Here is a 13,068-nt window from a genome sequence, read left to right as displayed (position 1 = left end):
TTAGACAAAGAAGTGTTCCAAAGATTTTGCCAAACTGAAGTTTCCCTTTAAAACTTTCTGAAGCTCACCTAAGGCCATTTGGTTGGCAGCATTTAAAGGATTCTGGACATTTTCTTGCATGAGGTTTTCCTGGCAGGTAACAATGCAAGAACAGAAATAAGTTCAAGCTTAGAATAAATATGCTGTGATTGTAAGGAATTAAACAGCTTTAAAAGAAGAAAAAAGGCTTATTCCTCTCTAATTATAGATAACAGCTCCTGTCATTTAAAGGCTGATCTTTGCCATGTATAAAATGTTCAAGGAAAAAAAATAATAATTTGGTATTAACCCTTCCCTTTGAGGTGTGTTTCACATGATACCTAGACAAGAACCTTTCACCCTCGAGATTAGTTCTAATGGTTGGATTTTTGGCATAAATGAAATTTTCATTCTCTTTTCACCTCTGAGACAGGTCATGGTAAAACAGTGACTTGTGTATGTATTTGTATCTACTTTTTTCAAACCACCAAAATAGTAGGAATAAGGATAGAGTTCCAATTTATAATTTGTGTGGCTCAGTCCTTAGGTGGTCGGAAGGTGAACCAAGGTGAACAGATGCAGAACAACCAAGCCAGTGAAATCCTCTGTGTTGAACTTTGGTAGGAAAGACTAGCTCTCAGTTCTAAAATATACAATTTATGTTTGACAAATGCAAAGCATACGCACTTAATATTTTGAGAGCTAAGGCCTGCTATCTTCATCTTATCTTTTTCTTCTCTTATGCTATAAACCCCACTATTCCAATCAAAGAAAAACTACTGTTTCTGTTTCTTTCACTTTTAGTTTTTAACATAATCTAGGATTAACTTGGTACATAGGAAGTGAAATATCTCAAATCATTTTTTCCAATGTTCTCTTTCATATATTAAGCTGAAGTTTTTAATAGTTGTTTGAAAACAGTGCTGCACTTAGTACATCTTAGATCTCTGAAAATGTCATCCTGTAAAACAACTTACTTTAATGATAATGGTGTACCAGTGCAAAATGCTCTCGTATTTTATATAATTATCATTACATAAAAAATGGATTCTAAATAGTCATAATATAGTGTTGCATAACTTTATACCAGGGACAGCAGTTACCTAGAGAAAGGTAATGGAAAATATTAAGGTAGGCCAACTGTTGGTAAGTTTGACCATAGTTTATTTTTCCTCACATACAGCCCTAGCTGAGTCACTTTGACTATACATGCGGAATTCCTCTGCTCTGATTCCAGCTGGTTTAAGCCTAAGATTAGGCTTTCTCTTGGTGTCTTTTCTAATAAGTGGAGGAAAACACTCATCTCCAGAGGATAATTTATCTTAGAAACCCTCTGGCAGTGCCCTCCGGAGGTGTCTGTTTTTCTTCATGCACTGTAAAAGAAAAGTAGAACTTAGCTCAGATTTACATATATAATGTTTATACCATTAAGGTGAATGAATTCCATGTTGGACAATGCAAGGAGCAGCTCAGTGCAGCAGTAGCAAAATTTGGAGAGAGGAACAAATTCTTAGTGTAATAGCTGGTCCAGATGACATATCCTGAAAGAATAAATAGACTTTGTTCAAATAATTCCAAAATCTATAAGGAACAGAACCGGGAAGTAAAAACCGTTCCCTTTTCTCTGCTCAGCTTCCCCTTGTGCTTAGTCTTTCATGCCTGCTTTGCATATAAGATATTTTAAGGAAGGAATAACTTTTCTTTTTCCTTATGCATGATCAAGTATTCTCTTTTCCAACATAGAATGTCTTCCGTTAGTGTTTTTCCCCTTTCTGTTTTTTTCCTCCTTTTATAACTTACTCTGGAATTTCAGTTGATGTTTCTTTTTTACTCTCTTATGGCCTGGACTTTCAAAAGAGACTATTGAATCTGAGTGTTATAAGTTTGCTTCCCAACTCGAAACATCTACAGAACCACCATTTCTGTAATAGGAGCTCCTGTAAGATACTTTTACTTTGAAATGTCAATTACTTTTGAAAACCTAGGTCCTATACCCAGGCCTCACTTAAGCCTTTATTTATTTTGGTATTTACCTAGATTTATGAAAGAACAGATAGGACCTATCTCATTTTCCTCTCTCTCTCTGGAAGGCTATATATGTAGTATGCCCTTTAAAAGTTATTGTGCGTCGCATAATTCAGTTTAATATGCTGGCTTGTAACATTACATTTCCTTTGATATTACTCTCCTGAAGGCAATATGACCTTGAAGGTGATATTTTAAACTAATAAATGAGGAGACGAACTGAAAATCAAACTGAATGCTGTAAGCCAAAAAGATGGATTTTCATCTCAAACCTTTATTTCCATACATGAAAAATAAGGAAGTCTAACATTTATATATTTACATTTTTTCCTGATTTCCTAAGGAAACAAATTTTATGCAAATTCTTGTCTATTCCCTTCTGTGTATGAATCCATAAATCACTTTGTCCATTCTCCTGTCATTCCCTTTTTCACTCCCCTCCTTCACCCAGTAATTTTGAGTCCTCTGAATAAAGTCAGCAACATCTGACAGAGGTGCACTAGTCTTAAAGCTGTAAATTCCTGTATATTTTGTGAAAACAGCGTGCTGAGTACAAGAAAGATGTCAAAATTTTTATTGTCATGGTCAGGGGGACAGGTAGGACTGATCCACTTTATTAAGAAGAGTGAAAGAGTGAGCAGTGAATTAGTACACAGGGTCTTGCCATCCAAAAAACACACCTCTGCTTTTGTACCTTCCCTTGCCAAAAAGTTAGCAGAGATGAGAAGGAGTCATGTTACGCTAGGGACAGGAGAAGGACATGGGAGGATGTTGTGGGTACTGTTAAGAGGATTTAAGTACAGAGAGTGTAAATGAGGGTATTGCAGTAGAGGCACTATGAGAAAATAGAATACAAATCCATAGAAAAAGAACAGTTTGTACATAGTCCTGGTGACACAGTGACTCCATGTTGATGGAAGATAACAGGCGCTATTCTCTGTGGATTTAAAGTGAGGTCCATTCCTTGAACTCAGTGAACTTCAGCTATGGGGCTGCCTAAAATCTGGTTTTATATCTAGCCACTATCAGATGTGGGACTCTCAAGACAGCCTTAGACAGAGGAAAAAAAAAAAATAGGGGCTGTAAGCAATTTCAGAATTGCTCTTTATCACTGCTATTCTACCAGTATGGCTTGGTTTGGTTGTTTTTTTGTTGTTTTTTTTTTTAATCTTGGTGCTTGTCCAGACATTTCAGGTACGAGGGAAGCCTTTCAGCTGCCAGGACTAGCAGGTGAGAGAGAAAGTGTTGTGCTCTGAGAGGCTTAATTTGAAGCAAAGGACGGGAACAAGGCTTGTGTGAACCTTCACGAAGGGAGAATGACTAGAATGGTTTTATTGTTAGGTATAATTTTAAAAATGCATCAGAAGATTCTGTAATGATAAATATCCATAGTTTCCTCCTTGTTATGAAATTCGGCCTTTCTCTGAAAGAGTTGTTCTTTTTCAGTGGCTGCCAAGTCAGATCCATCCTTAGGTATGCGAGGCACCCCCATCAGCTTCAACAGTAGTAAATTTAAACTTAGGTGTCCTAGGCTTCATATGAAATTCATAAAAATTCCATGTTGTGCTTCAGCTGAAATCAGGAGTCTGGTTTTTGAAGTACATATCACAAGAACAGTACAAGGTGGATCCAGCCACAGGAAGCTCACAGTCTAAACACGAGATTTATCTCACTTTTACATGAAGAAGCTTGAGACAGAGATGTAGGGATTGATCACGTAAGGGATTTTCTTAAGCAACCAGTGTGGTTTACCTGTGGTTTGAATCGCTCAGGAGCTACACAGGTATACTGACATTGTCCACAGCCTGCAGTAACATGTCCCAACCCTCAGCTCAGGATCAGAAAATGGCTAAGGGAGGCTCCATAGCCACTGGTTAGCCCTCTGCCCAAAGGGGAGAGCTGGTTCAGCTCTACTCCAAAACACCACATAGACCCTGTGGGCAATACAAGCTTCAACCATTTAATAGGCAGCTGGCTGGGCTCAGCTAGCTCTTAGCCTTATTCTACTGAGTGTAGTCAGTGGAAAGATGGAAGTAGATTTTACAGGGTGATTCACCACCTTAAAATGGGATTTTCCATATATGGAGTCTCTCTCCATGAACTATAGAAGCAACTTTGCTTAGCTGTATAGGGTAAAAAGGGTAAGTCTTAGCTATCTGAAGTTAAACCAGTCCTGACTAATCCTATATTTGAATGATCACTTTGTGTTTCCTCAAAAGTCAGTGACAAGGAAAGGGGCTCCCAAAGGACCATCCATCCCACTGAAGAAGAGGTAACTAGCTGAATAAGATGAAGCACTCTTCTGCCCACGCTATGAAGAGGACATAAGTACTTACTCAAGACCAGATGCCAAGCGTTACACCACTTATGTTAGCTAAGATGAAACCCACAATGTTTACCAAACATGAATTTCAGTCTGCAGGTTGCAGTGCAGACTTGGGAAAGAAAGGCAGGATTTGTGCTTTCTGCACAGTGCCTTGTTTTCAAGACCACCCATTAGCAAGACCACCTCCTTTTTTTTTTTTTTTTCCACTCCAGCCCACATGAAATCTTACTCTTTAAAACCATTTCTTGTTGTTACTGATTTCTAACATGTTAAGAAGCAGGAAAATTTGCCCACCTGAAGCTGCACCTTGCTGCTTGCAGTATCTGAGCTACCTCTTTCAAAACTAGTTTGGGCATCCCTACGTGACACAGAATGGAGACATACCGTCAGTGCCAGAGGAGACCACCGCTGTGCAGTTTCACACTCAAGTCACATTGATTTCCGTGGGCAGATTTCACCCAGCAGGAGTTGCTGGCTGTATCGTGGTTTACAAATGTAAGGGGATTGTGCACGCTGGCCTTTATTCCATTTAAATTTTTTGTCATCCTTTTCTTTGCTTTTCTAAATTGTTTGTTTCAAATATGCTTTTCCAGGCAGGATCAGGCAACATTCTCAGCGGTAGTGTTCTTTCCAATCTCCGTCACTCACCTATTTTAGTAACTAAGGCAAATCACTTCACTCCATGCCTCTCTCTCCCTCTCTTCCAATGTCAGCACATCAGTGCTTTCTAGCACAATGAACTTAGAGTGTCTTTTTAAATGGAGCTATTTTTTAGCTCTGCATGGTATTACCACAAAAACAACCACCTGGTATAACTGAATTTGATACACAATGCTATGCAATATTTATTCCATGTCTACACTTTCTTTTCTGCAGTATGGGAATTTCCTTGCATTTCTCTAGGTTGGTTTGCAGTATCTGTTGCTATCCCAGCATTTGGAAGACAACTGATATTGAAGTAATAATAAGAAATAAGAAAGCTTTCCCTATTCCTATCAAACTCATTTAATTTAAGCAAGCAAGGCTAGCAGGTGGTTCTCAGATCTCATTAGCCACTTTGATTGTCTCTAACACCTCTTGTAAGCAAATATCTCATTACCGTATCCTTTACTTTTGTACAGAGTGCCATACATCAGTGAACTACAAACCCATTACTACATGTCTTCAGAGTTACATGGTAAACACAGTCCCTACTGCGTGGACAGACACTAGCTATCAAAGACAATAAGATCTAATAGTGCTCGATGTGATCTTGATTTCCATCTTCAGTACGCTAACCATATCACAAAACTTTTCAAACCCCAGCCCTTGAGCCTTTTGGAGGTGTTCTAGTGAATCACAGCACTCATACAAAGACATCCTCATCTAGTAAAGGAAACAACCTGGCATAGGAGTGAAAAAAAGGGAGGAGGAGGGGGATATGAAAAAGATTCCTTTTTTCCATGATGATTTAATGACCATTTTTGAAGTAATATAGTATTTTGGTGGGTCTGGCAAAGCTGAGGGATTTTTATCTAATAAAGTCAGGATTTTACATGGTTATTAATTTATGTTATGTAATCTGATGATATATCCTTTGATTTGAAAGAATGATTATCAACTGCTTAGCATATGCCATCATCGTAGCATCGTAATAGTGTTGTTTGACACTGACCTAATTCTTCAAACACTTTATCACTCAGAACTGCCCTATCCACCACACATGGTAGTATCTGGCTTATATTTTTGTGTGGAAAAGATAGGGTTTGATTCCTTGCCACTGAAGCTGATGGAAAAAAATACACTAATTCCATCCCTGTGAGCATACATTCTGCACTGATGGAAATCTGCTACTATCACCAAAGTTGATAAAGCTGTTTTTACACTGTTTTTACAAGTTGATAACCCATACCTCATCATATTGTACTTGTGCCAGTCTGAAAGTATGACAGTTTGAAGTATTATCTGTTTTTACTGAAGATCTTATTTTTGTTGGCACATAGTCAACAGAGAGCATATTAATGGAAAACCACTTAGAAAATCATGTAGCTTGCAGCTTTTAATAGTTGATAAAATGATATGCTTGATTCCAACATTGAATGCAAAGAAGTAGTGGAGATGTTTATGTTTAGTTTTTCTTTCTTTTCCTGCTGAGGTAGAAGATCATTCCCATTCGAGATTCTTTCACTAAGTCATTTTTTAAAACATTAATAGGAAATTCAAGAGATTGCTCTGAGTTTTTCTGTACACTGGGTAAGTCTTCTAGGTTTATGAGCTAGTAAGGTAGTGGTTTACAGAATTACAGGAGGGCTATTATGCTTCTTGGAAGGCAGTCATAGTTTGTCATGTCTCTGACACAGTGGCCAGAAAGAAGCAGGGGCTGGGCTCCTTTTTTGTATTTACAATAGCACATGGGACCTGAATTTTTCCTATATTCTAAGAGAAGACAAATCCCATCCACAATCTCATCACCTCCTCTTTCAACATGCATGTAACAGGAGGCTGGTTCTTTACCACTTAGATCTTTAGTTCCAAGCTTGTTACTTGAAGCCTAATCTCTGAACAGTTGGTTAAATGCCTGATTCTGTTTTTAGCTTATGCAAGTAATCATTAGGGGTCAAAATCATCCTTTTGGCATTGTGAGTTTATATTCTCTGGACTAAAGCATGCAGCAAAGATAGTGAATGATATTACAACAGTTCTTTACTAAGGAGGGACATTTCCATTCCCAATATTTTTTTAAGAAAAAAAACCAGCATGAAATAGGTGAACTTCCCTCCCTCACATATCTACAAAACTGGTTGTAGGATGAAGCAGAATCTGTTTTTCAGTTTCTAGTCATCTCCCTGGGTCAAATTCCAAAATGTGCCAATACCCATCCTTCGACAAGGATTAGAGCCAACAGAAATTTATAAAACTTAAATCAAAGATGTGATCCATAAACAAAAAAGATTTAACCCGGCACTACTGAAAGGTAGCTAAATGGCAGCAGATTTCATGCTCAAGGGAAAATTAGTTTCTGGTATATGTTGGAGTGATTTAACTGGGACCAAGAAATGTCATCTTCTGTGAGGGTAGAGTCTGGCCACTATTGTGCCATGCAACTACATATTTTATGCTATTCCTATGAATGAAAATTTTTTTATTCCAGGGAAAGCTTATTAGAAAATGATACTGTTTATTATTCTAAATGAGCACATGTTCATGGATAGAAGAAAGAACTAACTATGAACCACAATAACAGTGTGAAGAAAGGAATGGGTTTCCACCACTAATGTATTTTATCCCTCCTTCTCTTCTATAGGTTGCCCAGGAATGTGGGACAATATTACATGTTGGAAACCTGCAAGTGTGGGTGAAATCGTCTTTGTCAAGTGTCCTGCACTGTTCAGATTTATCATCTCTGAAGACGGTAAAGTATTTTCTCTTTGTTCTTTGCTTCTGTCTGATAAAGCTGCATGGCTAGCATGAGTGTGAAACCTCATTTACATACTCAATATAAAGGGAAATCTAAAACTACAGTAGTCTGGATTTGCGCTTCAGTTTAAAAAATACTGTAGAAAACCAGGATGTTTGTGTGTAGATACTTTTGTGTGTGTGTGTGTGCACGCACACGTGCAGGGGTAGGAGGGAATGTGTGAAAAAAGCCTTCACAGACTGTACAAGATGAAAATATCACCAACTTTAATTGCTAAAGGGGATGTTCTGCCCTTGGGTCTCCACTGAAATCAATGAGACCTGAAACTCTGTTTGGGTCTTCAATAACTAATCATCACAATTCAAACCTATTTTAGAAAAAACTAAAACTCAGAGTGGATTCCCCTCATGCTTAGGGAGAACATAGGCATGAGATGACCAATGTGAGGTGTTCTCATGTTGGGAGTCCAGGGAAGAGTCCGTGGGAATGAAAGATTCATGCCTTTTTGTGGTCTGTAGAAATGAGACCTCACCATCCTTCTGCCCCTTGCAGTTGGCATCAGCAACCAAACAAGCAAATGAAAAATTGGAAAGTGGGCTGTTTCTGCTTCCAGCATGCATTGTTGCCTAACAAAATTGTCCCTTGTCTTGCAAAAAATACTGCAGATGGTCAGCTAGGCTGGTGCATTTTCTCTTTTCTCTCTTTCTGTTACCACTTTAAGCTTGGACCAAAAGTCCCATGCACTCACTGTGGTTGGTAACCAAATCCTGTTAGACCCCACTTCAATCCTTATACAACCCAGCCACTGCTCCCAAATGAGTTGCTATTAAAAGGAGAACCTATCTTAGTAGTGGTAATACTAACTATTTGACATAGTTATTAATATTACCTAATGCTTTTTAATAGTAAGAGTCTCCGTGCAAGCTACAGTTTGCATGATACCAAAAACCTCCTTGTCCCTTCTCAATTTTTTTAACCTTTGAAATGCATGAAAATTTGCCTGGTAAAAATAAAAGTCTGTAGACGGGAGGAAATAGCTATTAAATTGTTCATGGCAGATATATAGATAGATTAGGCGTTATCTTGAATTCCTTTTTTATTTTTTTCATGATTCCATGAAATTATCTTCCCAGCTAGATGACTGAGAGAGTCTAAGTCCTCCCACCAATGTTATCTAACAACAAGCCTTTGCTGATACTTAACACAGTATTGTCCGTCTCCTCCCAGCACCCATCTAGGCTACTGCAGATCACTTAATTAGCACTGTCCATTGAGGGACAAGTTCATCATTGTTCCCCAGGATCCTTTTTCCCTAGAATTATTTTACCAATGAATAATTCATTTACACTCTTAAGTCCAGAATCCACCTTCTCTGTGTTACCACACACAGAGCAGAATTTGTGGGAAACAGTAAGTGTTCCATATACAGCTCCAGAAACATTGGAATCTTCACCTTTAAATCCATCTATCTGAACTCATCCAGACACTGAAGCAAGTGCCAATGCTCTTGTGAAATGGAAAGGAATTTAAGGATGATCATCTAAATTTACCTGTACCCAAGTTGAGATTTTTCTCTGTATGAGTCCTCTAGATTCCATCTGTAGTCAGTGGAGAGAAAGAGACCCACAGAAGGCAAATTATGTTATTCCAAGAGACATGAAGTGAATCATACCTTGGAGATACCTCTCTTTATCCAGCAAGTACTAAGGGCAATTCACTTAAACTAGGCAACTAATTTTTGAACAGGGAAAGATAAGTCCCTCTTTAAATTATCAGGTATAAAAATATAATTACTGCTGTAATTCTATGTGCTTTAATTATAGCCAGTATAATTAAACATAATCTTTACTGCTGTGATATTTGTTCAGTATTGACTCAGTGAGTACAATGGCACATACTGAGCCATCCGCGTTTAGTGATAATAGAAAAAAACGTGTCAGCATCCAGTAGGGTTTGTGTCTAGCACAGGTAAGGTAATATTTTTCCCTCTTTCAGTCTGGTGGGTGTTTTGGGGTGTGGGGTTTTTTTTCCTCAATTCTCCATGACTTTGCAATCAATTTTTTTTTACTACTTGTGAGCCTGATTGTCAAGCCAATTTTGCTCATCCTTTGTGCAGGTTATACACTCAACCAAAAGTTTTCACTCCCCAGTTATCAGTGATGCTTGCATCCTGTAGGCAAAATACTTATATGTTATTTATTGCGCATCAGCAGATGGCTGATGTATTGTTATCTTCTGAAATAACTGCAGGAGGCCTGTTGCTTAAGACAGCACCTGTCCGAATTTCCATTACAAACCCTCCTTTTCAGTGACTTGTAACTTCCACCCTCTACACACCCTCAAGCTACAATGTGCTAACACATGGTGACATAACATACCACTTTTCTCTCTCTCTCTGCATGTGTTGGATGCAATGCTCAGAGATACGCCTTCCTGACTCCATCCCTACAAAATCAAGCAGCGTTCCTATAGTCTTCCCAGGATACCTGTCCCTCCTTCCACTGCCTGTGCATTTCTTTCTTGCCCTTTAGTCTGACCAGTAGGTCTTGACTTAGCCATGGCAGTTTATTGCCTTCCTTTCCTGATTTTTACACCTGGGGATCAAGAGCTCTTGCAGTCTGTGGAAAGCATCCTTAAAAATCTGCCAGCTCTGTTCTGTTCCCTTGTCCCTCGGGGCAGCTTCCCAGGGGCTCCTATTGACTAATTCCTTGAGAGCTGGAAGTTTGCTTTCCTAAAATTCAGGGTCTTGACTTTGCTTTTCACCTGACCCATAACACTCAGGACCACAAACTCCTCCAGTGCATCATCCCTGCAGCCCAGGCTGCCTCCAGTCTTGACATCGTCGACTGTCGTCGTTTAACCCCAGTCAGCAACTGGGCACCACACAGCCCTCACTCCCTCCCACCCAGTGGGATGGGGGAGAGAATCGGAAGGAAAAAAGTAAAACTCATAGGTTGAGACAAGGACAGTTTAATAGAACAGAAAGGAGGAAACTAATAATGATGACAATACCAATAATGACAATAATAATGATAAAAGAATTGGAATATACAAAACAAGTGATGCACAATGCAATTGCTCACCACTCGCCGACTGATGCCCAGTTAGTTCCCGAGCAGCCATGTGGCCCTGCCCCAGCCAACACCCCCCAGTTTATATACTGGACATGATGTCTCATGTTATGGAATACCCCTTTGGCCAGTTTGGGTCAGCTGTCCTGGCTGTGTCACCTCCCAACTCCTTGTGCCCCTCCAGCCTTCTTGCTGGCTGGGCATGAGAAGCTGAACAATCCTTGACTTAGTCTAAACACTACTGAGCAACAACTGAAAACATCAGTGTGTTATCAACATTCTTCTCATACTGAACCCAAAACATAGCACTGTACCAGCTACTAGAAAGAAAACTAACTCTGTCCCAACCGAAACCAGGACACCAACATCATCCAATCCCCTCCCTCCTCAAAGGCAAAGTTAGCTCAATATGATCTATTCCAGGAGGAAAAAAAAAAAAAAAAAAAAAGAAAAGCTCTATCATAACCAGAGCTATGTAAAATAAAGGGCTGAAATAATATTTTTACATTATTTGGCTAACATTTACAGACCTGTTGAAATACTGTACTTCACATTTGACCTGTAGCAGGGTGATAGTATGACCTTAAGGGAGGAGTAGTCAGTCCAGTGTAAACATATGTCCTGCTCTCTTTATCTTCTTACAGGATCACTAGCAAAAGTGACAGCTATTACCTCTTGTAGTGCTGGGTTTGAGGGGTTATTGGACATCTGTTCAGTAGGAACAAAACCAAGATTCATAATTGATTAGATAAACAAATAAACATTTAATCTGGAGTAGTTTGAAATCTCTGCAGATTCGGCTGGATTTGCACTAGTGACCCCAAGGTGGAGATGTCTACATCCATAATCACTCTCCTGGGTGAATCAGCATGAGTTTTCACTATCATTGCTGCTAATTTTAATTAGCCAACTGTATTTGTTTCAAAGAGGGCTTAATGAAAAAAAGTCACATGATATGATGGTGCCTTAAACAAAGGGTTATTAGGTAACTAAAATGTTTCTAAGTTGTGGTTAAACACATTTTATAGATTGTTATAGCATGCTCTGGCTGCTGCTATGTTTCTAGAAAATGTAACTAGGCTAGGCACTGACACTAGTATTTATTAATAGCATATTCATTCCTAATACAGCAAAATTTTCATGTGACCAAAAGTTTGCCCTATGAAGCATTGAAGCACCTGTAGGTACAGCTGCTTGTATAACAACAGGCCAACCATATGATGTTACTCTTAAGAGGGGGTAGGAGTTATCTTACTTGGCTTTGGATATCTAAAAGTTACATGTTTAAGTCTGAACTGATCACATGGATTTCTGGTTCAGTAAATAGAAAGCAATGGGTACTCGTAGAAGGTGTTTCCTCTGACCTATCTCAAATACTTATCTTGAGGTGAATGAAGTCACTGGAGGGGGCTGTTTGTTTTATGAATTTCAGAAAGGATGTCTGATTTCCATATGCAGTAAAAAGAAAAAAAAAGAAAAAGAAAAAAAAGATACTACAAAATAAATATTAACCAACTAAACTGTCATCTGCAGAGATGCTTTGTTGAAAAATTATCTATGGATTTGGCTAAAAATACCAGCCCTTCCTCTTTTTAATTTGAAAATATATTCTGCTTTAACCTTCACTGCAATTGAATTGAGTAACATTTGAACTCGTGTCAATGTCATACAGAAAGCTTAATGTTAAATCCCATGCTGTGTGGTTGGTGATCCTTCCTTGTAAAATCTCATTTCACTTCTCTGCTCCTCCAAAATCACTAGAATTTTTCATCTCCTTTCAGATGCAGACTGTGAACAAAAAGATTGTTCTCAAAATCTCTCCACATGAAAAAAACATACTAACTCCTGAGTATTTTCTGATCTAGTAGATTAAAGATTTACAGTAGCTTTCCTTCTAGAGGGATCCTAAATATTAATTTCTTTTCCTCTTCAACATTCTTTTCTTCAATTGATATCCATCAATTCACAATTTTATTTTCACTGGGAGCTATAACTTCCATGATGTCATTGTTGTATATTATGCTTTCTCCAGCGCTTTCCTAGTACCGACTCCAGAGACAACCACCCTAGAATGGGATATATTTAAAGCATTCTAAGGTATCTTTGCAAAGGAAGAAGAAAAGTGTGTCAAGGTGTGATGTTGCATTTCAGTATAACATAGCAAGGCCTAGAGATGGCCCCAACATAGTGATCTTCCCTTCTAGCTAGAAAATTTTCTCTGTTTTGTACTT

At 38.6% G+C, this 13,068-nt stretch overlaps 1 protein-coding gene across 1 annotated transcript in view; it reads left to right on the top strand.

Annotated features, from left to right (window-relative positions):
- The window catches only part of ADCYAP1R1 (ADCYAP receptor type I), an 85,655-nt gene that overhangs the window by 22,084 nt on the left and 50,503 nt on the right, over positions 1–13,068 (top strand). The window contains exon 3 of the mRNA XM_075022481.1: positions 7,653–7,760. Coding sequence (XP_074878582.1) covers positions 7,653–7,760 — 108 coding nt within the window. The remainder of the gene's footprint in view (positions 1–7,652; positions 7,761–13,068) is intronic.

Source organism: Buteo buteo, chromosome 2, assembly GCF_964188355.1.
Source record: "Buteo buteo chromosome 2, bButBut1.hap1.1, whole genome shotgun sequence".
Lineage (NCBI taxonomy): Eukaryota > Metazoa > Chordata > Aves > Accipitriformes > Accipitridae > Buteo > Buteo buteo.
The sequence above is the reverse complement of the archived record's forward strand: the minus strand, read 5'-3'. Positions and strand labels throughout refer to the sequence as shown.